Source organism: Xenopus laevis, chromosome 1L (genome assembly GCF_017654675.1).
Source record: "Xenopus laevis strain J_2021 chromosome 1L, Xenopus_laevis_v10.1, whole genome shotgun sequence".
NCBI lineage: Eukaryota > Metazoa > Chordata > Amphibia > Anura > Pipidae > Xenopus > Xenopus laevis.
Window position 1 is genome coordinate 150,921,370 of NC_054371.1, and position 24,783 is coordinate 150,946,152.

The 24,783-nt window shown below is 37.2% G+C and overlaps 1 protein-coding gene across 3 annotated transcripts; it reads right to left on the reverse strand.

Moving 5' to 3' along the window:
• Positions 1–257: 257 nt before the first annotated feature.
• On the reverse strand, positions 258–24,783 carry myh6.L (myosin, heavy chain 6, cardiac muscle, alpha L homeolog). 3 transcript variants are annotated; one of them, XM_018259432.2, is made up of 39 exons: positions 24,713–24,783; positions 21,640–21,670; positions 21,332–21,540; positions 20,106–20,249; positions 19,689–19,845; positions 18,900–18,927; positions 18,699–18,804; positions 18,295–18,387; positions 17,009–17,072; positions 16,820–16,918; positions 16,240–16,343; positions 14,569–14,707; positions 13,929–14,047; positions 13,585–13,734; positions 12,750–12,920; positions 12,187–12,496; positions 11,159–11,229; positions 10,788–10,875; positions 10,462–10,579; positions 10,241–10,364; positions 10,019–10,155; positions 9,515–9,770; positions 8,773–9,015; positions 8,490–8,666; positions 8,266–8,411; positions 7,867–7,957; positions 7,340–7,729; positions 6,894–7,139; positions 6,468–6,664; positions 5,816–5,999; positions 5,560–5,725; positions 4,862–4,986; positions 4,155–4,463; positions 3,805–4,008; positions 2,638–2,763; positions 2,274–2,549; positions 1,700–1,795; positions 1,411–1,545; positions 258–378 (listed from the first exon to the last, which is right to left on the reverse strand). In XM_018259432.2, exons 3-39 carry the CDS (start codon positions 21,530–21,532, stop codon positions 358–360), a joined length of 5,811 nt encoding a protein of 1,936 aa, XP_018114921.1. In that variant the 5' UTR covers positions 21,533–21,540; positions 21,640–21,670; positions 24,713–24,783; the 3' UTR covers positions 258–357. The 3 variants fall into 3 exon arrangements, with proteins under 3 accessions (XP_018114921.1, XP_018114913.1, XP_041420853.1); XM_018259424.2 differs by having other exon boundaries at positions 258–381; XM_041564919.1 differs by lacking the exons at positions 17,009–17,072; positions 18,699–18,804; positions 18,900–18,927; ... (3 more) ...; positions 21,640–21,670; positions 24,713–24,783 and having other exon boundaries at positions 258–381; positions 18,295–18,313.

The window sequence follows — 24,783 nt, forward strand, 5'->3', positions numbered from 1 at the left end:
TTCCATTGCTGTAAGTGGAAAAGAACATTAAAACCAAAACCATAGTGGTCCAAGATCCTATCTGAACTTCATTGTTTTCATAATTGCAGGACTTAAATAACTGATTTTCAGAGCATCTGTAATACAAAAGATCAAAAATACAGAGGTGACAACTCCACAGGATAATAATTTCATGGAAAATGCATGTGGATATTTGTATGACACCAGACATGCAGCCCTGTAAGGGGACATTACATTGAATGAAGACATGACAAGCATTGATTGTGCTGAATTTAATGGTCACATTTTATTTCATGCTGGTTAACAGGTTATATACAATTTAGGCATTCATGTGGTGCTTCTGTGGTTCCATGATTTCTACTCTTCCTCACTGAGTTTCTGCTGTAGAAAAGAAAGTTCCGGCATTACTAAAGGGAGCAATACATTGAGGGGAACCCAAACCATTAGTCATATCCACAATGGAACAAGAGCCATCAACATAAATAATCCAAAAATGTGCAGAGCTGATCCAATCATAGCTAAAATCAAATCAAATATCAGTGGGATAAAATACTTGACACAAAATGTTTCAACAAGTGACAATATTGGAGAAACAAATATTAAAGTTATTAAGTTTATCTTAAAAAGTATCATTTGAGGGGTTATTTAATAAATTCACGAAAAATTCTTAATTTTTTTTAAAAATAAAATTGGACTTCACGAATTTTTTGGAATTTATTAAACCCTGAGAATGGAAAAGTCCGAATCAGAAAATCCAGCATCTCAGACCTGTCGAGGTTGCATATAAGTCAATAGGAGAAGTCTCAGTGATTTTTTTGATGTGCGCTGGGTTTCGTGCAATACCCCGAAGTTTTCGGGCAAAGATCAAAGTTTTCTGGTTAAGAATTCAAAAAAATCATGAAAATCTGATGAAAAATCCGAAAAAAAAACGTGAAAATCAGATTTTTTTCCCGCAAAGCAAATTTTCGGGAAAATGTAATAATAAATAAGAGGAAAATACTAGAGCGGATTTGATCGGAGTTTTTAGCAGAAAATATTGAGATAACTTCAGACTTTGATAAATAACCCCCTTGATATACGACATACCTGCAGTCATGCACTCTGTTTAGATATGATACCTGAATCAAACTACCTTAATTATACCTGCTGAACAGATGGCTGTGAACGCTTTTACAAATACAGTATAAAGAAAAAAAAAAAATGGATACATAGGTAAAAAAAAAAATCAAAAAAAACATGCCAGAACTTTATTACAAAGATCAAGTTTCTAGCAGCATCAAGCGTTTTTTAGGTTTATAGTTGGAATTCAGGAAATGAGTGAAATAATTTTCATATTTATTGGGTTTCAGCTCTAGATACATCTCCTTCTCATGAGCACCAAATATTTTAACCCCAATCCTCTATACTCACCTTGCCTCCCACATCCCGGCTTTTGGCTCTCAACTTGTTGACCTGAGACTCGGCAATATCTGCTCTTTCTTCAGCCTCATCCAGCTCGTGCTGAACTTTACGGAACTTGGAGAGGTTTGCGTTGGCTTGTCCCTCCTATACATAGAAAAGACAGAAAAACAAATTGAATAGTTTTAGAATAGTTCTTGAATAGTTGTGGAAAGAAGAAAAAGAACAATCAAAAACAAGAATACAATTAAGTAGAAAAATCAGATGTGAAATAAGATTTGTAGCTCATAAAAGCACTTACAGCTTCCTCTGCCTGTCGCTTGTAAGCCTTTACTTTGAGCTGCAGCTTGTCTACAAGGTCTTGCAGGCGTGCCATATTCTTCTTGTCTTCCTCAGTCTGAATGGGGGATACAGGTAGATATTTTAGTATGTTATCTAAGTCTGTAACTATCACATAGTTGTGATGTCTGATAATACAATTTGTGCATATCCTGACACAGATAATAAATATAATAATCTCTTTGTGTGTAGTATGGTGAGTAGTGGTTGGGTGATTAAACCATGGTAAAGTAATAATAGGATAAGCATAGTATTAGCAGCATTTGGATTATGCTTGCAGCAGCAATGGGGGAAGTGCAAAAGTAATTTGCTGGCACAGTCTTTACAGACATGGCTACCATTGGTGTGTATAGGGTTGCCACCTCCTCATAATCATACAGGTCTTGTGCTTGATGTAAATGTTATTAATTGGAAAAGCTCTAGATAAAAATATTGAAAGATCATCATTTTTCCAGACAAGGTGGGAACCCTGGATGTTCCCCATAGGCCAATATATAAATTTTCAACTTGTATGAAGCACCCTATTTCTGTCATACCTGGTAGCTTAGCTCCTTAATGCGCCTCTCATATTTTCTCATGTTCTTAATAGACTCAGCATTTCGCTTCTGTTCAGATTCCAGTTCATTGTCTAGTTCTCGGACTCGGCCCTCCAGCTTCTGTAGCTGTTTCTTGCCACCTTTCATGGCAAGCTGCTCAGCTTCATCAAGTCGTTGCTGGAGGTCTTTGATAGTCTGCTCCATGTTCTTCTTCATCCTTTCCAGGTGGGCACTTGTGTCCTGCTCCTTCTTCAACTCTTCTGCCATCATTGCAGCCTTTGGAGATTCAGAAAGACAAGTGAGACCCATACCAATCAAAAAAAGTAGTTGAAATTCAAATTTCAGATCCATAAAGATAGCATACATCAGTAATAGCCTTCTTAGCCTTCTCCTCTGCATTGCGACATTCCTGAATAGCTTCTTCCACTTCTGTCTGCAGCTGGGCCAAATCTGTCTCTGTCTTCTTCTTTTGATTTATAAGACTTGTATTCTGGGAGATACAGAAATATAAGTATATAAAGGACATAAAGAGGTATGTGTTGTTATACTGTACACAAAACAGATATACGCAATTGTCAGTGTACATTAAGAGATATATTCTCACAAATAGGGATTTTGTCATGATTATTATGGTGTAGTTTTTATTTCTAAATTACACTGTTTACACTGCAAATAATTCACTCTACCATACTATACAACATTTTATTTCTGAACCAACAAGTGTATTTTTTTTAGTTGTAATATTGGTGTGTAGGGAGGCATCTCTGGTCATTTTGTCATGTGCTTTCAGAAAGAGCCAGCACTTCATGATGGAACTGCTTTCAGTTAAGCTATTGTTTCTCCTACTCAATGTAACTGAAGGAGTCACAGTGGGACTTGGATTTTTACTGTTGAGTGCTATACTTATATCTACCAGGGAGCTGTTATCCTGTGTCAGGGAGCTCTTATCTGGTTACCTTTCCATTGTTCTGTTATTAGGCTACTGGGGGGTAGGGAAGGGGGTGATATCACTTCAACTTGCAGTGCAGCAGTAAAGAGTGACTATAGTTTATCAGAGCAGAAGTCTCATGACTGAGGGCACCTGGAAAACTGACAACATGTCTAGCCCCATGTCAGATTTCAAAATTAAATATAAAAAAATCTGTTTAAAAAAAGGATTTCAGTGCAGAAGTCTGCTCGAGCAGCGCTGTTAACTGATCCTATGACAGAATCCCTAAGTTTTGTGAGATAATGATATGGCATTGTAAGCCTGTTATTTCATGATGTTATCCTTGTGTGTTAATTTAACTACCGTTTCTTATAATGCTATTGTAAAATGCTGTGTAATTTACGGGCGCATTATAAATGACTGATAACCTTTGTATAGAAAAACTCTATTGAGCAATTTATATAATGGGAGGATACATGACAAATAAAAATCAGTGAAGGTAAATGTAAAAATAAAAATGAGAGTTGATACTGTAATTAATAATACAATAAAACAAAGAATATTAAAACTGAAGTACAGCAAGGACGTCAGATCACTCCTTACCTGGGAGTGAAGGAGTTGGACTCTCTCACTGGTTTCAATCAGCTCTTGTTCTGCAAGTTTGCGTGATCTCTCTGTCTGTTCTAAAATAGACCGCAGTTCCTCCAGCTCAGCTTGAAGCAACATGTTCCTTCTCTCCACAATAGCAGAGTTTTCTTTGAGATCATCATTGGCTCTTATAGTATCATCAAGCTGTATCTGGGTGTCCTGGAAATGGCATATATAGGACAATTAATATTGGCAAATAATTCTAGTTAGAACTCATGTTATAATTCCTTTCTTCCAATTAGATCATCTTGGAGGTACCTTTATAATAAATATGTACACCTATAGCCCCAGCACAAGCTTCTTACCTTGAGACTTCCATGTGCTGCCTTCAGATGTTTGTGAGCCTCAGCTGCTGAGCGGTTGGCCTGGCTTAGCTGAATCTCCATCTCATTAAGATCCCCTTCCATCTTCTTTTTTACTCTTAGGGCCTCGTTACGGCTCCTGATCTCAGCCTCTAACTGGGTTTGAAGTGCATCCACCAAGCGCTGATTGTTTCTCTTTACTTGGTCCATTTCTTCATCTTTCTCTGCTAATTTGCGATCAATCTCTGACTTTAGCTGATTGAAATCAAGCTGGGCACGTAGAATCTTGCCCTCTTCATGCTCTAGCGATGCCTATAAAAAAGCAGAAAAATGATCATGGCCTTACATTTATTCTAGGGATGGGTATACATTCATGCAAATAACCCTATAAATAATTTTATCATTTCATATCAACAGGCCCGGATTTGTGGAAAGGCCACCTAGGCCCAGGCCTAGGGTGGCAGGATTTTAGGGGAGTGGCATGCTGCCCAACCACACCCCCATTGGTGCAGATGATGAAAATTTGCACGAAAAAAGGGGAAGGGACAGGGGCGACAAACGGCAGTGGGCCTAGGGGCGCCCACTATGTAAATCCGGCCCTGCATATCAATGTGTTTTATATGTTATGTATGTAACATATGAATCTTCTGAAACAAATATGTATTGCAGTATTTAGCTAACAGAAATTTCCTAACATAAAATTTCCTCACCTCAGCTTCTTCCAGTGCAGTCTGTAACTCCATTTTCTCTTGCTCCAGCTGCTTGCGAACCTTCTCTAACTCATGGATACTCTTCCCACCCTCTCCTAGCTGCTCTGTCAGGTCTGATATTTCCTCTGTGAATAAAAAATCCCATTAGTTGCCTAGTGTGGGTATGTCTTTGCACCTATTAATTCGGATTTGGGTACAAGACACAGTGTGCATTAATATAGAAAAAGGCCTATGTATTTACCACTTGCCATTGAACAAAGCTAAAGGGTACCCTTTGTGTGCTATTATTTTGCAACTACTAAATTGCCTGCAAATGGAGGGCATGTAAGTGAAGGCTCAGGACATGTCTGCATGACACGCATATATTTGCAACCATAACATTAATTATGTATTAAGTCGTACATCTAGTGGCAGATGCAAAATTATGCGAGGAATACAATGATGAAAACATGCTGCATTGTGGGACTGCTCTTATTAAACGAGATGCAATGTTTTAAGTGTACTACTGAACAAAGCACAGTCACTCCTTAACTAGTGACCATTTACATGGCATTTGCTCATGATAGTCACTGGTTGATCACAGTGTAGAACAGGTGGATCTATCAGAATTACCTATTTAGTGAATAATTTGCTTGTGCTATTCACAAACACTGTGATGGCAAGGGTTGGTTACCTACTGTTAAGATTTTTCCTCTCACCTTGTAAGTTTTTGTTTTCCCTTTTAAATGTCTCCAGGTGTTCAAGAGACTCTTCATAGGCATTCTTCAGCTTGAAGAGCTCGGTGCTCAGGGAACGAGCATCTTTTTGTGAGGACTCCAACTCTGTCTGTGACTCTTCGAACTTTTGCTTCCATTCAGAAAGAATCTGTAAGGTGCATAGACAAATAGTAGAAATGTAGTTCTGACTCTCTCGCTATCTCTTATTATTACTACCTTCAATAAACACTTTTTTCACCTTGTCAAAATTCCTCTGTTTCTTGTCTAGAGCAGCAGCAGCAGCATTTGACCTCTCTAGGTCCACCATTAGATCCTCAATTTCATTTTGCAAGCGGTGTTTGGTCTTTTCCAAGGATGAGCATTTGGCATTTACAGCCTCTACTGCCTCCTCTGCCTCCTGCAGTCTTTGAGCCAACTTCTTTCTGTTGGGGTTAAGGGGAGATTAAGAGTGGTCAGGGAAACCAGATTCTTAAGGAACAACAAACTAAAACTAAACATCAAATTGACAACAACACAAAAAGCTTGTTAAAAGATTATGCCTATTGCTTATGTTTCTTCAAATGTAGTCTCCCACCTCAGCAGCATAGGGCGAAGCGCAGCCTTCTAACAAACAAGCTTTATGCTCGTCTTATACAATAACAGGAAACATAATCCAAGCAAAAAGCTTGCCTGTTGAAAGGAGTTGTACATGTAGGGTTTGCATAGGGCACCTGAGCAGGAAAATGTTAGGCTAGGGAGTGATCACCAAAGCAAAGCAGGACATAGACAGGAATTACTTGATGGGGTACAAAAAGAATATGTGGCAGGGAGGTAAAAAAGCTTCTAAACAAACTGGTAAATAAAGAAGCAGCGATGAGTTAAAAGAAAGCCATCCATGCAATATTGCTCACTTGGCCTCTTCTAGCTCCTCTGTTCTTTGGATAGCGTCAGTCTCATACTTGGTCCTCCATTGAGCTACCTCTGCATTGGCCTTGGACAGTACTCTTTGCAACTCTGCCTTGGCTTCTTGCTCTTCTTCATACTGTTCCCTCAAAAGATCACAGTCATGGCGGGCTGATTGCAGTCCATGAGCCAAAGCATTTTTAGCCTAGCAAAAATGCAAACGGGAAAATAACAAAACATTAGTTTGCAATAACAGCTTGATACCCAGCCTTTTATAGAACCTTTTTTTTTAGGTATAATATAGAAACTGGTTTAGTGCCCGATCATCTTCATGACATCATTTTAACTTTATACCACCAACTTGGGCATCACTATTAGATAATGTATAAAATACATTTATAAATAGATCTATTTTTATTTTATTTTGATGTTACCTTGCTTTCCTCTTCTAGCTGTCGCTTTAGGTCTTCTAACTGCTGGGAGAAAGTTTGTTTGCCACGTGTCATCTGCGATACTAGTGCCTCCTTCTCATCCAGTCTTCGGGTCAACTCCCCATTCTCTGTTTGCAGCTTTGCCTTCTGGGAAGATAGGTCATTAAGAGTCCTCTGAGACTCTTCAAACTTGGTGCGATTTTCATTCATCTGATCTTCTAATGTGCGACACATCTTCTCAAGGTTTGCCTGCAAATCAAGCACAAAAAATTATATTAGTGGAAATGTAAGAAAGATATTAAGATCACAAACACTGGTAACAAGGGCAGAAAGGAAGAAGACATGACCAGAAATGCATACAGAAAGAAACCATGCAAGAAAACTTTTTAGAAGGCAAAGTAAGTTACAGTGGAGAGAGGGATTAACATTTTAGTTTAAATAAATCTCACCTTGGATTTAACAACTTGTTCCATGTTAGCTGCCACATCATCCAGTTCCAGTTTGAACTCACTCTTCTCTTTCTCAAGTTTCTGCTTAACCCTCTGCAAATTGTCAATTTGCTCGCTCAGTTCTGCCACAGAGTCTGCATGCTTCTTTCTTAGTGTGGCTGCAGTAGCCTCAGATTGCAATGTGGACTCCTCAAGATCTCTTCTAAGTTTGAGGAACTCTGCCTCCCTCTTCTTGTTTAACTCCATCTGCACTGAGGTGGCTCCTCCAGCTTCCTCCAACCGCTCACTGATTTCTTCAAGTTCTCGAGACAGATCAGAGCGAAGTTTTTCCACTTTGGCTCGAGCTGTTCTTTCTGCTTCTAGTTCTTCTTCTAACTCTTCAATGCGGGCCTTGAGAGAGAAAGGGATTAGTATGAAATTATTGACAGGGAGATATTACTGATATAATTATAGTAACATATGGTGTATAAGTGGTAATACGATAAGCATTTGTTTAAAATAGGAGGTTGTATTAAAAAAAAATTTACCTGGTGCTCTTTCAGCTTCTTCTGTAGTTGCATACCCATGATCTGTTCATCCTCAATCTTACTGTTCAGCTGGCTAATCTCAAACTCTTTCCTGCAGAATAAATTTTTTTTGAAGGGTCAGTATACCCTCTTTTTCAACAATAGTTCTATGAACTAGGTTTGTGGTAAAAATACTTTTTGCCTTTAGAAATATCTTGGGTTTAAATAGGGCAGAAACTGAAAGTAAAGTCACATTGAATTTCCTGTTCTTGCAAGCACAATCAAAGCAAATTACCATGCTAATTAGAAGTTCTACAGAAAAAGATCTGATCCTTATTTCAAAGTCTTTCAAATACATAAATTATTTTCTTACTATTTGTCTCAAATATTCATCTTATAATTCCACACACGCACACTCACTTTTTTGACTTCTCTTCTAGTTGCTGCTTGTCATTCTCCAAATCCATAACATTTTCTTGTGTTAGTTTGAGATCACCTTCTAGCTTTCTCTTGGCTCTCTCCATATCCATTCTAAGTTTCTTTTCTTGTTCCAAGGAACCTTCTAACTGTAAAGGCATAGTGATTAGATGCCTTTAAGGGAAATATCAAATCACAAAAAAACACACACTTCTATTATTACTTACATCATCCACTTGTTGCTCAAGTTTGGATTTGGCTTTAGTTAAGGTATTGACTTTGTCTTCCTCAGCTTGTAGGTCATCAAGTGTTTGCTGGTGGGCTTCCTGGAGGGCTTTCTTCTCCTTGGTCAGTTTAGCAATAATGTCATCTAAACCGGCCATCTCTTCAGTTAGATTTTTGACCTATTAAAGAACAACTATGCTTGTAAGATGGGACAAGAGATGTGGTCTGATGGTGGTCTGATGGTAATCTGATGCAGAAAGTTCATAGTAAAAAACAAAATCATACCTTATTTTCTGTTGCATGCTTCTCTTTTTCAACTTTGGCCAAAGTCAGCTCAAGGTCATCAATATCTTTCTTTAACTCAGAACACTCATCCTCCAGCTTCCTCTTTTTTGCTGTGAGCTCTGCATTCATTTCCTCCTCATCCTCTAATCTCTCTGTCTGCTCCTTTAGCTTTGCCTCCAGCTGGATTTTATTTTTGATGAGCTGTTCACACCTCTCTTCTGCATCATTCAGGTTGTCTTGTTCCTATATGAAAGTTGATTATGAATGCCTGGCTAAAGCAGATAGCTGGTAGAACAATTAAAGACTAGATCATATTTGATTAATTGTTCTTTAAATTAGGGATGCACTGAATCCAGGATTCGGTTCGGGATTCGGCCAGGATTCGGCCTTTATCAGCAGGATTCGGATTCAGCCGAATCCTTCTGCCCAGCCGAACCGCATCCGATTCCTAATTTGCATATGCAAATTAGGGGCGGGAGGGAAATTGCATGACTTTTTGTCAGAAAACAAGGAAGTAAAAAATGTTTTCCCCTTACCACCCCTAATTTGCATATGCAAATTAGGGTTCGGATTCGGTTCGGTATTCGGCCGAATCTTTCACAAAGGATTCGGGGGTTCGGCCGAATCCAAAAAAGTGGATTCGGTGCATCCCTACTTTAAATTGTATACCTCTTTAAATTAATGAAGTTTTATTTTGTATTCTATATTCTAACATTCTTATATTCATTCAATTAAGACTCACAGACTGGACTTGCAACTGAAGATCATTCTTCTCCTGCAGCAAGGACACCATTTTCTCTTCTAGTTCCTTACGTCTGGTCTCAGACTTCTCTAGGGCTTCCTTCAGCCTGTGGAACTCTTCCTTCATGTTTGCCATCTCCTTTTCAGTCTCCGCTGTCTTCAGCAAAGGTTTAATCTTGAAGTAAAGTTTCATCCATGGCCAGTTTTTGACACCCATGAAAGCACGGATGTTCCACTGGATAACCAGAAGAGCATCTCTGCAGAGAATAAAAGAATACATTTTAATAATGTTGCTAGATTATTTGAGGTGTAAAAAATAGTTAGATTACATTTTACAAAATCCAAATCCAGACTAGTGCAATCCAGACTTCAGGTGAGATGAAAATAGGGTAGGTAGGAATAAGAGGTACACACCAGTGCCACCACTCTGTTTGCCCCAAGGCACGTGCCTTTCTGCCTACCCCTAGTTCCAACCCTAATAATGGAACCTGCATATGAAACTCACCTGCGCTCCACAATTTTCTTAAACTCTCTTCTCATTAGCAGTCCTCGAGACTGTGCCTGGATTCGAGTAATAATCCTTGAAAGACGCTCATCTCTCATTTCTTCCAGTAAACCCAGTAAACCAGCCTTGAAGAATACCTTTAAGGGGGTTAAAAAGAATGTTTACCTATATTTAAGGAGGGTTGTGATGCACAACAGTTGACTGAAAGAACCACTGGTTTACCTTGGTATGTCCAAATTTGTACTGGGTATGATCAATGTCAAGTGAACCCAGGAGCTTCTCTGACCCCTTTCTGCTGTCTATAAATTGCCCTTCAGGGATGGCTGCAGGGTTCAGAATTCGGTATCTTAAGAGAAAATCACATCCAAAAGTTATATCATCTCACCATTTAAATGATCTGCTTTATCCTTGTTGCATCTTAAGATTTATAAAGGAAAATGTACCTCTGCCTGAAATCTCCATACAGGATACGGTTGGGAAATCCCTTTCTGCAGATTCTAATACCTTCCAGCACACCATTACAACGCAACTGGTGCATCACTAGAGGATTGTCCATCTCTCCTGCAATGAAGTCATGAAAAGGCAATTGACAAGAGAATGAGAACAACATGGGGATGAATATTATTAAATACTCAAAAGTTGACATGGTTTGCCTTTTTATTACACTTTTTATTTACAACCATAGATGGCATGTTCTAACCTTCTGAATTTTAGATTTCTTTAAATTGTGACAACCAAATGGTTTCTATCTATAATATAATTATTTTACCTGGAGATTTGCGTTCATTGGGGATGATGCAGCGCACAAAGTGTGGGTGAGTGGTTCTCAGATTTGTCATTAGCTTGTTAAGATTCTCCTGTAAGAAAAGGCATTCAGTGAAACTATGTAATGGCAGTAAATGTTTTAAGGTGTTATGTCAGACTGCTCAAAAATGCATATGTTTATATAACTCCTTTTAAATAAAATGAATATAAAACTGATTCACTCCTGCCCCCATGCATCTGCAACAACAGTTACTATGTCCCAGTAGGAATGATGTATTCAGTAAGTGAAAAAGATACAAAGACACACAGAGAAACAAATATCAAAATGTGCACTGTAATTGCAAGAACATTTTATATGTAGGATAAACCCCTTACCCTGTGCAGAGCAGATACTGTCTGGAAAGAAGAACCCTTCTTTTTTCCTCCTTTTCCTTTGCCACCAGCATCTTTAGAAGTAAATTGGCAGATGAAATTATCAACATCTCTCAACAGACAAGTACAGCTTCACTGCAATGCTATCTATGGATGTTTTACTTTTTTGCAAACTCAAGTATCTCCCTTAGACTTGGTGAAATCTATTTATAATTATAATAAATTAATTTTAGCAGAGAGTTGGAGAGTTCAGCATTTTAAGCTTATCCATTTAGGCTATGGGAAAATGTTTTCTAAAAGTATTTCTAATACTCCCCCATAATTTTGCCCTAAATGTGATGAGACTAATGTTTCACTTTTCCATTACTTATGGTCCTGTCCAAAGATTCATTTATTTTGGAAGGAAGTCACTAGTTTTTTGAATGCAAGATTGAAGATAAAATTTAAATTGTCTCCGGGTTTTGCATTACTGCATCTAGATAATAATATGCTTTCTTCAACTTCTAAGTCAATGTCTATCTCACATGAAAATGAATTACTTACTACTTATTTTCTAGCTGCTTCCAGGAAAGCTTTACTTAATTTTTGGCTACAAAAGGAACCCCCCTCATTATCGGACACCATTTCTTATATGAATCAGCTTTGCTGGCAAGAAGCCTTAATTATTAAATCTCAAGGAAGTGATTCTAAAGATTTTTTTAGGCAGATTTGGTCTCCTTATTTTGAAATATGCAACTCTAAAACTGGTGATCATATTATGCGGTTTCTTCAACTGTAAAAGATCTATCTGACATTCCAGATTATTAATGGGTTTTTTCTTTCTTTCTTTTATTATATTTGCATCCACTGACTTAGTTAGTTAGTTCATTTTTGTTAGTTCTTGTTAATTTTCTAATATGGTATACTTTTTGACAATAACATACTATTTAGTTGACTGTACCATTTTTTGTTTTGTTTTTTTTCTCTTCTTCTGCATAATATTTGCTGTCTATCTATTTTATTTGTTTAATGTGAAAAACTGGATGTTTTACCTGAATCAGCACCAGTATAGTTAGCAAACAAATTTCCTAAGAGCTTGAGGGAGGACTTCTGGTAGAGCCCAACAACAGTCTCATTCAGGGGATCCTTGTTTTTTTCCAGCCAGCCAAGGATGTTATAGTCCACTGTGCCAGCATAATGCACAAGAGCAAAGTGGGCCTCAGGCTTTCCTTTGATGTTTCTGGGCTTTTGGAAGTTGTTTGACTTGCCCAGATGATTGTCATATAGTTTAGCCTTGAAGGTCACATCACTCGCTTTGGGAAACATGCACTCCTCTTCCAAGATGGACATGATGCCCATAGGCTGTAAATGAAGCAAGGTGTCAGAACTGCATAATTTAACATGTAAGATATAGATCATATACATAAAACCTTTAAACCTATACCCAAAATGCTATATCCTAAACGTAAGAGCATTAAATATAAACACTAGTGTTAAATGCAAGCAATACTAGAATAAAAAGGGATAGGAGTCAAGATAGTTTGACAATATTTGACTGCATATCTGATTGCATATGAAAGATAGTTTACATTTGCAGCTCATACTGGAAACCTACCTTCTCTATAAGATCGATGCAGGCCTGCAAGTCCATACCAAAGTCTATAAACTCCCATTCAATTCCTTCTTTCTTGTACTCTTCCTGTTCCAGCACGAACATGTGGTGATTGAAGAACTGCTGCAGTTTCTCATTTGTGAAGTTAATGCAGAGCTGCTCAAAGCTGTTAAACTGAACGGGATCAGCAAAGAATTGAAATCAAGAAAGGTAAAAAAGATATTTTTAAGGCAAAGGGTACCAAGAGAATTGTTTATATTCAGCGAGAAGTTACATTGCATTTTATACTATATTTTAAAATCAACACAGGGAGTCACAATTATCAAAGGTCGAACTTCGAATTCATGTGAGTTTTTAAAAAACCCCTATAAATTCGAAATTCGAACAATTGAAATTTATTAATAAAATAGATTTTCTCAGCTCTGACAGATTGAATCTACCCGAAAACTCTAATCAAATTCAATTTGAATTAGAAAAACTCAATTTGAATTTGATGCAAATTAGAAAAACTCGATTCGAGTTCGAGATTTTCTCCTGGACCTCTCCCATTGACGTATACAGTAATTCGGCAGGTTTTAGGTGGCGAATAGTTCTTAAAGGACCAGAGTATGATAAATCTTGAAATTCTAACTCAAATTAAAAATCAAATCTAGTTTGGATAATTAACAATTTAAATTTGAGAGATTTGACCAAAAAAGAAAAATTTGAATTTTCATTTCGACCCTTAATAAATTTGCACCTTAAACTAAAAATAGGATTTTTTAAAATTCCAGTTTACAAGTGAAATCATGTAATCTGTCCCTTTTATTGTGAACCCAATGGCGCCATTCTGGCTTACATCAAAGATCTCGAAGCCTGCAATATCCAGCACTCCTATGAAGTATTGTCTGGGCTGCTTGGTCTCTAGGGTGGAGTTGATTCTCACCACCATCCACAAGAACATTTTCTCATACACTGACTTGGCCAGAGCACCAATAGAGTAATAGACCTAAAACACACAAGAATGCAAAAATCAACAAGACTGTGGACTTACAAACTAGATATAGAAAAAGCAAAGGAACTCATGGAAATGGCAAAAGCAATAGGTCCAACAGAAACTACAATAAGCAGTATATGGAATACAAATAAGTAAAACAGAAGGATAAGAGTAAATGAAGGTGTGGCATATCACACAATACTAACCTGCTGGACACTCTGTCCCTTAGTCACGTACTCATTTCCCACCTTGACACGTGGGTGGCACAAGCCTTTTAGCAAGTCAGCAGAGTTAAGTGCCATTAAATAGGCAGCTTTATCAGCCTCTGAGAAAAATACAGTGATAAAGATATAGAATTAATCCTGTAGTGAAATATGTTAGATATTCAATAAGACTATTTGAGAGGAAGGTCATTGTGTCAAAGAAGGCATTTGTTATAAACCCTTTCAGTGTATTGCATGTAGACTCCTGAGACTTAATTTATTAGCAATGTGCAAATTTGCACCAGGGCTATTACCCGTAGTTGTGGCAATTTGCCCTAAATCCAAGATGGCTACTGCATCTGCTTGTTGCAATTGGTGATATCAGTGGCAGGCCAGAGACAGGTCAGCAGGAGGAGCAAGTGCTCCCACATCCAGTATGGTGTCACTCAAAATGCAGTACACAATTATACAAAACTTTGTAATTATAGAAAAATAAATAAAGGATAAATATTATGTTTATATTGGTTTCATATTCTCCTAACATTTTTAGGTTATTCTCAAGCAGCAATGCTTTCTGTGTTATATGATATATATGTATAAAATAAATATTTTAATTATATTTGAAAAGGGCATTTTATCTTACCTTCTGTCCCATCGGGTTCAGCTTGCTCCTCACGCTGCTTCTGCTTGAACCTCATGTTTCCAGAATGCATAATGGCTCCGGTCAGTTTGTACACTCCAACTTTTTCCTCAGCAGTGAAGCCCAGCACATCAAATGCACTCTGAAGGCATCAAGACAATAGGGACATTAATGCAAACCACAGACAGATAAATGTAGGTGTGGGGTGAGGGTGCAAAATAAGATGTATTTTTCATGTATTTTCTACTAAAATAGTGGAACTATCATGAAAACAAACATTTACTACAAGCTTCATCTTGTGAAAATAAGACATTTTGTAAATATGATAAGTTAAACATTCTGAAATAACCAAGTTACTCTTCACTACCCACCCAATCAGCAAAGTGTCTCTCTACATGCAGCCTTTGTGCTGGAGTATACCTCTAACTGTCTATTATAAAAACTGACTCCTGTATGTAGCAAGAAAAGTTGTGGAAACAGAGAGAGTGATTATTTAAGAAATGCTACATAATGAATTAGCCGTTTTATTTAAGGGGCAGATGTATCAAGGGTCGAATATCGAGGGTTAATTAACCCTCGATATTCGACTGCCGAATTAAAATCCCTCGACTTCGAATATCGAAGTCGAAGGATTTTGCGCAATTCGTTCGATCGTTTGAATAACGAATAATCGTTTGATCGAACGATAAATCCTTCGAATCGAAGATTCGAAGGATTTTAATCCATCGATCGAAGGATTATCCTTCGATCAGAAAATTGTTAGCAAGCCTATGGGGACCTTCCCCATAGGCTAACATTGACCTCGGTAGGTTTTAGGTGGCGAACTAGGGGGTCGAAGACATTTTTAAAGAGACAGTACTTAGATTATCGAATAGTCAAACGGTTTTTAGTTTGAATCGTTCGATTCGAAGTCGAAGGTCGAAGTAGCCAATTCGATGGTCGAAGTAGCCAAAAAAAACATTCGAAATTCGAACTATTTTTCCTCTATTCCTTCACTCGAACTTAGTGAATGGGCCCCTAAGTGTCTTATTTTAAATGTATTTATTATGACAATAATATCCCTTTAAGATTATATACCTTTGTTTTTGTGATATTTCCCCTTTAGGATCTTATGGGCCCTATTTATAAATGATTTAAATAAGAAAATCAGATTTTATAAGTTTTGACTGTTTATAAAAATATTTTTAGCTTTTTAGCTTTTGTCATTACTTGTATATTTCCCCATGTGTAAAACATTACACAAAGCCATTGAAATGGTATAACGCACTTGCATGTCTCAGGTATTATATTATTTCAAAATAGTGCCCATTTCTAAAAAACATTTTTCTTTTCTATAATTAGATATTTCTGGATTGCAGGCATTAGTGAGCAAGGCCCATCTGTATTGCGCATTATTTGTATGTAATCTGTATGTGTGATGTATACACCCATGTATTAAATATATTCTGTATTGAATATGTTGGTGCTTTTAAATACATGTCAATTAACAATAAACAATACTCTCACAAAACCCATCAAATGTCTAGATTCCTGTTTTACTTTTAAATTATTTAAAAATAGGCTCTTAATAGGCAGCATAAAGTATAAATGTTCACACTGTTATATATTCCTATGATAAAGCAAGATGTTTGTATATTTCTATTTATTTCTTGTAAGGAGATTTAATTGTCTTACATCTGTTGCCATCAGCTCATCAGAATCATCAATGGAGGCTACTGTTACTTCTCCTTGGGAGATGTAAGAATAGTCATATGGATTGTTGGTGACTAGCATCATGTCTGCAAGGAAAGAAACAAGGATAACATATATATCAGTCTAACAAATACAATAAATGACTACCTATCAAAACCTGAGTTGGACATCCTGTGTGTAGTATATCTTCCTAGTGTGCTTATTTAAACTGCACAGCACATAGATAGAGAGTGAGTCAATTACAGAACTTAATGCCTTAAAGGTTTTGTAACATAGGGACATTAATAGTCTGACAGATGCTTCTTATATGTATTTTCAGGATTCAGAAGCACCATGTTCAAGAAGCTTAATTCTTATATGACAGCATTTTAGTATTATGAGTCTTTTGATTCCCTGGGCAACAATCTTTATTGCTATGTAGTCTAAGCTAAATAGTTCTCATGACAACAAGCTACATATGCATTTTAACAAATTACAAAAGGCATTTCTTATCACTCTATTGTTTTAGTTGTACTGAAGCAAAATATCCATAATATTAACTATTGGCTTTCAAAAAATGTACCCAAAAGCTCTGGCTTTTTGTTGGACAGAATCTGATAGAAGATGTGATAATTTCTCTCGGACTTCAGCTGGAAGATAACTCGAGATTTCTCCAGGAGATCTGCAAATAGATAGAGAACCTAATAAGTTATTGGAGGAGAGACAGAAAGAGCAGCAGGTGTGGAAAGAAGAAGAAAGTTACTTTACTCACAGGTTTCTATATCAGCAGATGCCAACTTCCCAGAGGCACCAAAGTGAATTCTGATAAATTTACCCTGAGCAGTGGATAGAGAGAGAGAAAGGAATTTGACAGAAAGATAGATATTAAAGAAAGGAAAGGATAAAGAGAACACACCAACAGTATATGAACAAGGGGAGACTGAAAGATTTATGGAATTGTAAAACAGGAAACAGATTAAGCAAGAAATTCTATTTTTAGATAAAGAGATACAAATGAATTTAGAGTTATTGCACATTAAGTAACAGAATTTCAGCACATAGAAATCCAACGATAATGGATAAATGATTTCCCTTAGGGATGTACCAAATCCAGGATTATTTTTTAGTAGGATATACATTTATCCAGATCTGAAGTGCTTTTACAAATTAAAGATGTAAACCCTAAACTCATGTAACTTTAAGGGGCAGATTTACTAAGGGTCGAATATCGAGGGTTAATTAACCCTCGATATTCGACCAGGAACTACAATCGTTCGACTTCGAATATCGAAGTCGAACGATTTAGCGCAAATCCTGCGATTGAACGATCGAAGGAATATTCGTTCGATCGAACGATTAAATCCTTCGAATCGAACGATTCGAAGGATTTTAATCCATCGATCGAAGGATATTCCTTCGATCAAAAAAACGCAGGCAAGCCTATGGGGACCTTCCCCATAGGCTAACATTGAGTTCGGTAGCTTTTAGCTGCCGAACTAGGGGGTCGAAGTTTTTCTTAAAGAGACAGTACTTCGATTATCGAATGGTCGAATAGTCGAACGATTTTTAGTTCGAATCGTTCGATTCGAAGTCGAAGTAGTAGTCGAAGGTCGAAGTAGCCCATTCGATGGTCGAAGTAGCCAAAAAAACACTTTCGAAGTTTTTTTAATTCGAATCCTTCACTCGAGCTTTGTAAATGTGCCCCTAAAACACAAGACTTTTGCTAGACGGATAATCAAGTGGAACTGCCAGATTTTTAGGATGATGAGAAGTAACAGAATTCATGGTACATATCTGGCAGAACAGTAAGAATTTCGATATCCCGTATGAGGTTTTAATATGTAAAACATAGTGGACAAATCCAAAGGATTTCGATTTAGCCAATTCAAAGCTGATCCCCTGATGTCATGAAACTTTAAAGCTCTAGACAGCCAAAAACAACAGTTTTTGTTCAGAAATGTTACAATGTTTATGGTTTTTCAATTTTAACATGCAATTTAGGATTTTGTGCAGTTCTTAAAAGGATAGATGGCAATAGGCGCAGATGTTTGAACTTACAAAACGTGAAGAGTTGTCATTCCTGAGGGTCTTGGCATTACCAAAAGCCTCCAAAGCAGGGTTGGCCTGGATGATTTGATCTTCCAGAGTTCCCTAGAATGAAACACAGTGAATAGCATTAGCACTGTATAAACTCACTGACCTTCCTTTGTAACATCAGTGATGATATACTGGGTAAAACACTGAGTGGCTGCCTCCCAAGTGTAGCTTTAAACAAAAAAAAGCCCCCCAAAATGCTGTTTTAGTGGGAAATATTTTCTTTTCTTTCATGCAGCCATGCCCTGCCTCTAATACCTAAAACTGTATCTTTGCTATAGCTTCTATATTCACTTCTCTCTCATTATACCAGCTTATTTTACTGTTTATTGATGTTCAAACTTTAGTTTCTTCAGTGCTCCACTCACCTTATTGGAATTTGCTTGATCTTTTTTGCCTCCAACAGATGCAATACTTGCAAAGTACTGGATGACACGCTTTGTGTTCACAGTCTTCCCAGCACCAGATTCTCCACTAAGGTAGAAATAAAAGATTCAAATAGAATGTTTTAATAAGGAGTAGCAAGAGGAGTAAAGGCTAAACAAACAGTTGGAAGAAAGTCAACTTACGTGATAAGAATGGACTGATTCTCACGATCTGCAAGACCAAACCAGAAAGGTTTAGTCAACAGCAATGTCACAATCCACACAGTGCCATATATAGAAGAATAATATGGGAAAGGGACATTAAACATTAAAATGAATGTGTTGATTTGTGCAGTTATCTAACTTGGCTTTTCAAATGTTTGGTCCCTATGACCTGGCCATACCCCTGAATACATCAGGGACATTCCACAGGAGTAATAAGTTGGAAGGTACCAAATTCAAAAATCAGTTCAGTATTTGGATAGGATTCTGCCTTTTTCAGCAGGATTCCAAATGCCTGAGAAACCAAATTATATTGCTTAAAATGATGTGACTTTTCATCACACAAACAAGGAAATTGCATTTTTTTCTTCCTTGCATATGAAAATTAGGGTTCAGATTTGGTTCTGTAGTCAGCTGAAAGATTTGTGGTTTGGTCAAATTACAAAGTAGTGGATTCGGTGCATCCCTATAGAGAGATATGGATGTTTATAGAATAAGAACAAAATTGTTGTGCAAGGCAGAGCCTAGAGAGTCACTAGTATATTCATAAGAGCTAGAGAAACAATGAAACATAAAATACACATTAATTCCTACTCTTACTGCAGGAGTAAGCTCTGAAAATCTTTAGCCCTATTACAGTTTATAGCAATACTGTACCTAGACCTCAATTGTCTAGTACTGCAAGAACAATGAAGACAAATATCTGATTTCTATGGGGTGCTAAACCACTCAGGATGCAAAGTTTATTTGTCTATACACAAAGATACTGACCCGTCAGCATGTACTGATATGCATTATCAGAGATGGAGAAGATGTGTGGGGGGGCTTCACTTCTTTTCTTCCCACGGTAAGCATTCACAACCTCTGAATTGTACACAGGAAGCCACTTGTAGGGATTCACAGTCACACAGAAGAGACCCGAATATGTCTATAAGCATTGAGAACATGAATAACAGAATTCATGGCACATATTTGGAAGAACAGTGAGATTTTGAATATCCAGTAGGGGATTTTAATATATAATGCATAGTGGACAAGAGTAAAATTAAGCAAGTTTTACAAACTGGATGATATTCAAAAAATACTCTTGACTATTATTCATAAGATACTTATGAAAGTAGTGGCTCAACAGACATGCAATTTAAAAAGTCACATAAAAATAGGTCATACATGTGATTGGATACTTACGTAGATCATCCAGGCTGCATAACGCTCTTTGAGGTTATACAGTACGGCTGGCTCATGCAGAAAGGTCAACATCGCCATGTCCTCAATCTTATCGAACTTGGGAGGATTTTGCTGGTGAACATCAACGTCTTTCACTGTGACTGTCTGAAATCAAAAACAGATGATAGCAAATGAGAGACAAGGAATTAGTATAAAAATTCAGGTACAATATACAGACCACTACTCTGGCTGAAGGTAACTTATTAAAGGATATGCATTGCGACCCCTGTAGGGTAATGCTGTTCAATTTTGCAACCAACCACATATTGTATAATTGCACAATACTGCTTAAAGGAAAACGAGGGAATGTCTAGAATATACAGTGCAGTTTTGGTCTAATGAAATAAAGAAAGTCCTAAGAAACATGACTAAGCTGGAAGGTCACAATTATGAAGACAGATTCTTTACGCTGGTTAAAGGGGTGGTTCACATTCAAGTTAACTATTATAGAATGGACAATTCTATTGGTCTTCTTTATTTATTTTTAATTGTTTTTAAGTTATTTGCCTTCTTCTTCTGACTCTTTCCAGCTTTCAAATGGGGGTCACTGACCCCATCTAAAAACAAATGCTCTGTAAGGCTACAAATTCATTGTTATTGCTACTTTTTATTACTTCTCTTTCTATTGGGTCCCTCTCCTGTTCATATTCCAGGCTATTATTAGAATCATTGCATGGTTTTCAGGGTAATTTGGACCCTAGCAACCAGATTGCTGACATTGCAAACTGGAGAGCTGCTAAATAAAAAGCTTAATAACTCAAAAACTACAAATAATAAAAAATGAAAACCAATTGCAAATTGTCTCATACTAAAAGTTGATTTAAAGGTGAACAACCTCTTTAAGGGGGTGGAAGATAACTATGAATAAATATGAAATGAGACACATATAATAATCTCTTTGGTGCTTTTTTTAGTGGTAGCTCCTTTCAGTGAACACAAGGGCACTTAGATTAAAGAAAGGAGACTTAATTTTAATAATCCTGAGGGTGTCAGGTCCCAGGGCATCTAGTTGAGTGGTCTTGACATGTGGTATATAAGTCAACTGTGAAGGCGTGCATCTAATTCCTTGATATTTTCTGTGGCATGATATGCTCATGCACTAACCATTTCACTTAGAAATGTAATACATTTCTATATAAATTACATGTTAATAATAATAATAATAATAAAATAATAAATAATAATACCTTTCCATCCTCAGTTTCAGCTGTCGCTTTGCCCCCTTCACGACTGATAATTTTTGCTTTCACATATTCTTTTGTGGAGTCAGGCACAAAGACCTCAGTCTTGATGTCAAAAATCCGGGTCTGAGCCTCCAGACGTTCTTTGTCTGATTTTCGGAGGAAGGGGGCTGCAGGCCCAAAGTCTGCCATCGCGGCATCACCCATTGTGGAACCTGCAGGGTACAATAGTAGGAAATTAGGATATCGAACTGGAAATTAGGATATGACAAAAAGAGTGACTGGCAATAGGTGCAATAAACTGTTTCCCTTACCTTGTGTTCAGCAAAGGACCAGAGACAAATTCTGCATAGAAAGAAATGGATTTGGGAGTTAATAAGAGGAAGTGAATGTAAGAGAGTTGTCTGTAGGCAACCTACAATGAAGGGGAACACAAATGAGAAGCACACATTTGCTAAATACTAACTGAACAGCAAAGTCAAAGAAAGATGCTTTACCATAAGAGGGAAAAAATATACAGAGACCAGCTGAGAGATAGCAGGATGGACATACAGTCGTTAAAATGCATTTATGTCTGCTCTGTTATACAGTCAAAATAAATAAACCTGCATACAGTTTTATATGCCACCCACATATACACCATTAGAATGGAACCCTATTTACACAAACACTTTATGCTTTCCATTATACTGTTATTAGAGTCCAACCAATTATACAGACAAAATATCATACATTATTTACTCTGGTGAGTTGTTATAATCAAAAGCTACCATCATTATGACATTAAAAGATGTCAACCAATAACTGAACTATATCTAAAACCAGCAGCATACTCAACAAATTCAGAGATTGGACATGGTCCAAAAGAGAGGAAAGTGACACAGAGATAAAAGAGATAGCAGCATGGTGTTTCGGAGACAGACAGTAGATAACTGATATTTATAGAATAGGGAATAGTAAAGGGTGGGGGCATAGGAGTGAGTGCAAGATAGAGAGAGTGGATGGATAAGTGGAGAGATGAGCTTCCAGAAATTGCACTGTTTTAAGAAAAGCAACTTGCTTTGAGGTTGTATGATTTATTTATGCTAATAAAAATCCTATGAAAAGGTATTATGACAAAAGGGATGGCTAAACTGCAGACCTTCCAGCATCCCACTGGAGATTTCTTAGTTTAATAATAAGAACTAGAGGACAGCACTTTGGAATTAGACCATTGTATAACAATACAGTAAAGCTAAAGTCTATTCTATTGATATATTTTAGATGCTGTGCTTGTGGAGTGTGCCATTGAACTGCCTGTAAATTCAACAAATGCACAGAATATAAGCTTTCATCTAGACCTATGTTGGGTTGCACAACCCTTTCCTAGTTAATAATATATGTCAATATACTGCCCAGGTATACAGGGATAACATATCTCAGGTCTGTTTACTACACAGATCTTTTTTTTTTAATGTATACATCACAGTTGTATAGAATTGAAATTGCTACAAAGACACCCTTATAATAAACCCCTATAATAAAGATACATTTATATTTTCCTTTTACACTTCCCTACAATAAGACAAATATTGCAAGATAAAGTCCTCTTTTAATATCAGTGCTTTAGCACACAGGCAACATTTACAATCATTTTGCAAGCAATCCCGTCTTCATATCCCTGCCTCCCATGAAACATGCTAGTTATAGGGAGACCAAGGCATCCTCTTATAACTATGCTCCCTGTTATTTCGTACACAGAGCTACAATTTATAGCCGCTACAGAATGCTAACCCCAGTTACAGTGATTATTTACGTATTAGATAGTCAAACTAGAGAACCAACACCTATACCATAGTGATATCTCATTCTATAACAGAAATCCCAATTATACTACCATCCCTCTAGAAAATAAACCAGAAAGAGAAATATCCCATTAAGCTTTTTCTGACACATATGCACTGTAATGTAAACTCTTCAGATGTGCACACAACTCACAATACAATGCAAAATGAAAACTCATTCTGCGGCATAGAAACGCACAAACATCTCATTACAGTGACACCCAATGACACATGCAAGAAGGCAGCTCTTAACGGGAGTAGTCTCAATTTTCCATAAGATTTTGTGTTGATTCCCTGCATACTGGAAGAGTTTTCTTGTAATGGGACTGGCAAAAAACCCAATGAAAGGGAGACAAGCACTAATATAGCGAGAAGAATGAGGGTAAGGTAACAGTGCAGGGTTGAATCTTGTCTATATGCTTGTTTACTCCTTTGCACACATTACTGCCTTGCTTGTCATATACTATGTCAAGGGAAATAAGAAGTGAAAAGTGAAACATATCCTCATTATAAATAAGTCGTGCTTTGTCTTTATATTCCTTAGACAGCAAGGTGAAAGATTGTGCAAAGAATAATCTTTCCTCACTGCATTTATTTATGCAGTATGTATTCTGACCCTTAACAAACTCTTTGATTTGTATGCATAACAATTCCTATAATGACATTTTTGTTCACTGTGTATTTTATTCCAAAGCATACATACATACATACATACAAAAGATGCTTTTTACTCATTTGTAGAGGCTCCCTCTTCAGCAATAAAGTGCTTTGGGGTATGTATATACTGTTCAGTAGTGAATATGGCACATTTTTCCAGGCAGATCCCAAGGGTTGTTCAGGTTATTGGGGGATATAATAGTGCCAAAGATTCATTAACATATTGTGATGGTAGCATTGTGCTGTGGGGCTGGGAATCTTGTTAATATAGAAAAAAGAATGCAAAAACTGAAAAAATCTGCTAAAAAATCTGAAGCTTTGGAGAAAGTTAATTGTTCAGCAGGACAAAGGCATGATGGCTTATTTTTCGAAGTGCAAAGTGCAAACACAAAAAACACAAAGCACTATGGCTCCCAGGAATTGCGTCTCTAGAATGGAGCACAAAGAATGGCACCTGTCTCTGTATGCCAGGTTGCCTGCATCTGCCAGCATCACTCATCACTCTCATCCTAACCTCCCTCTGGTTCTCTCTATGTACTTGATTGTGCCTCTCTGAGTTACTTGACCCTACTTCTTCATTCGTGCACCTACTAGCTTAGTCTCACATCCATATCTACTTGACTCTATTTTAGCAATATGGGTTGTTGCTCTGGCTTTTAAAGGAAAGGCCATATAGCTAAACAATTGCACATGCAGCTGGAACAGAAGAATCAACTGGTGAACGGGGTATTAGTTTTAGTGGAACACTGGAGTATTTTTTGTCCAGAATTCAAGGGGGTTTAGTATCAATGGTTAAATAGAATACATTAGCAACTTGCCCCAGAACTGCTAGATTGTTAGCCTTTGTGACTAGTATAAACCCAAGGTTAAGTGTGAATGCTCCTCACAGACTCCTCAGTAAACTCACCAGCTGCAACTTCTTCTCTCTGCTTTGGTAATAGTATTCACTGGCCACTCTTTTGTTCTTTTATACTCTTA

Bases quoted from the DNA above. Each gene is read 5' to 3' on its own strand.
- myh6.L (XM_018259424.2), bottom strand. From the start codon at position 21,532: ATGGGTGATGCCGCGATGGCAGACTTTGGGCCTGCAGCCCCCTTCCTC. The intron at 9,016-9,514 runs GTGAGTCTTAAT...ACTTTCATATAG, and splicing joins TTCAGTTGCAAGTCCAGTCT to GAACAAGACAACCTGAATGA. The intron at 382-1,410 runs GTGAGTATAGAG...TCTTTTCTACAG, and splicing joins GCCGGGATGTGGGAGGCAAG to CAGAAACTCAGTGAGGAAGA.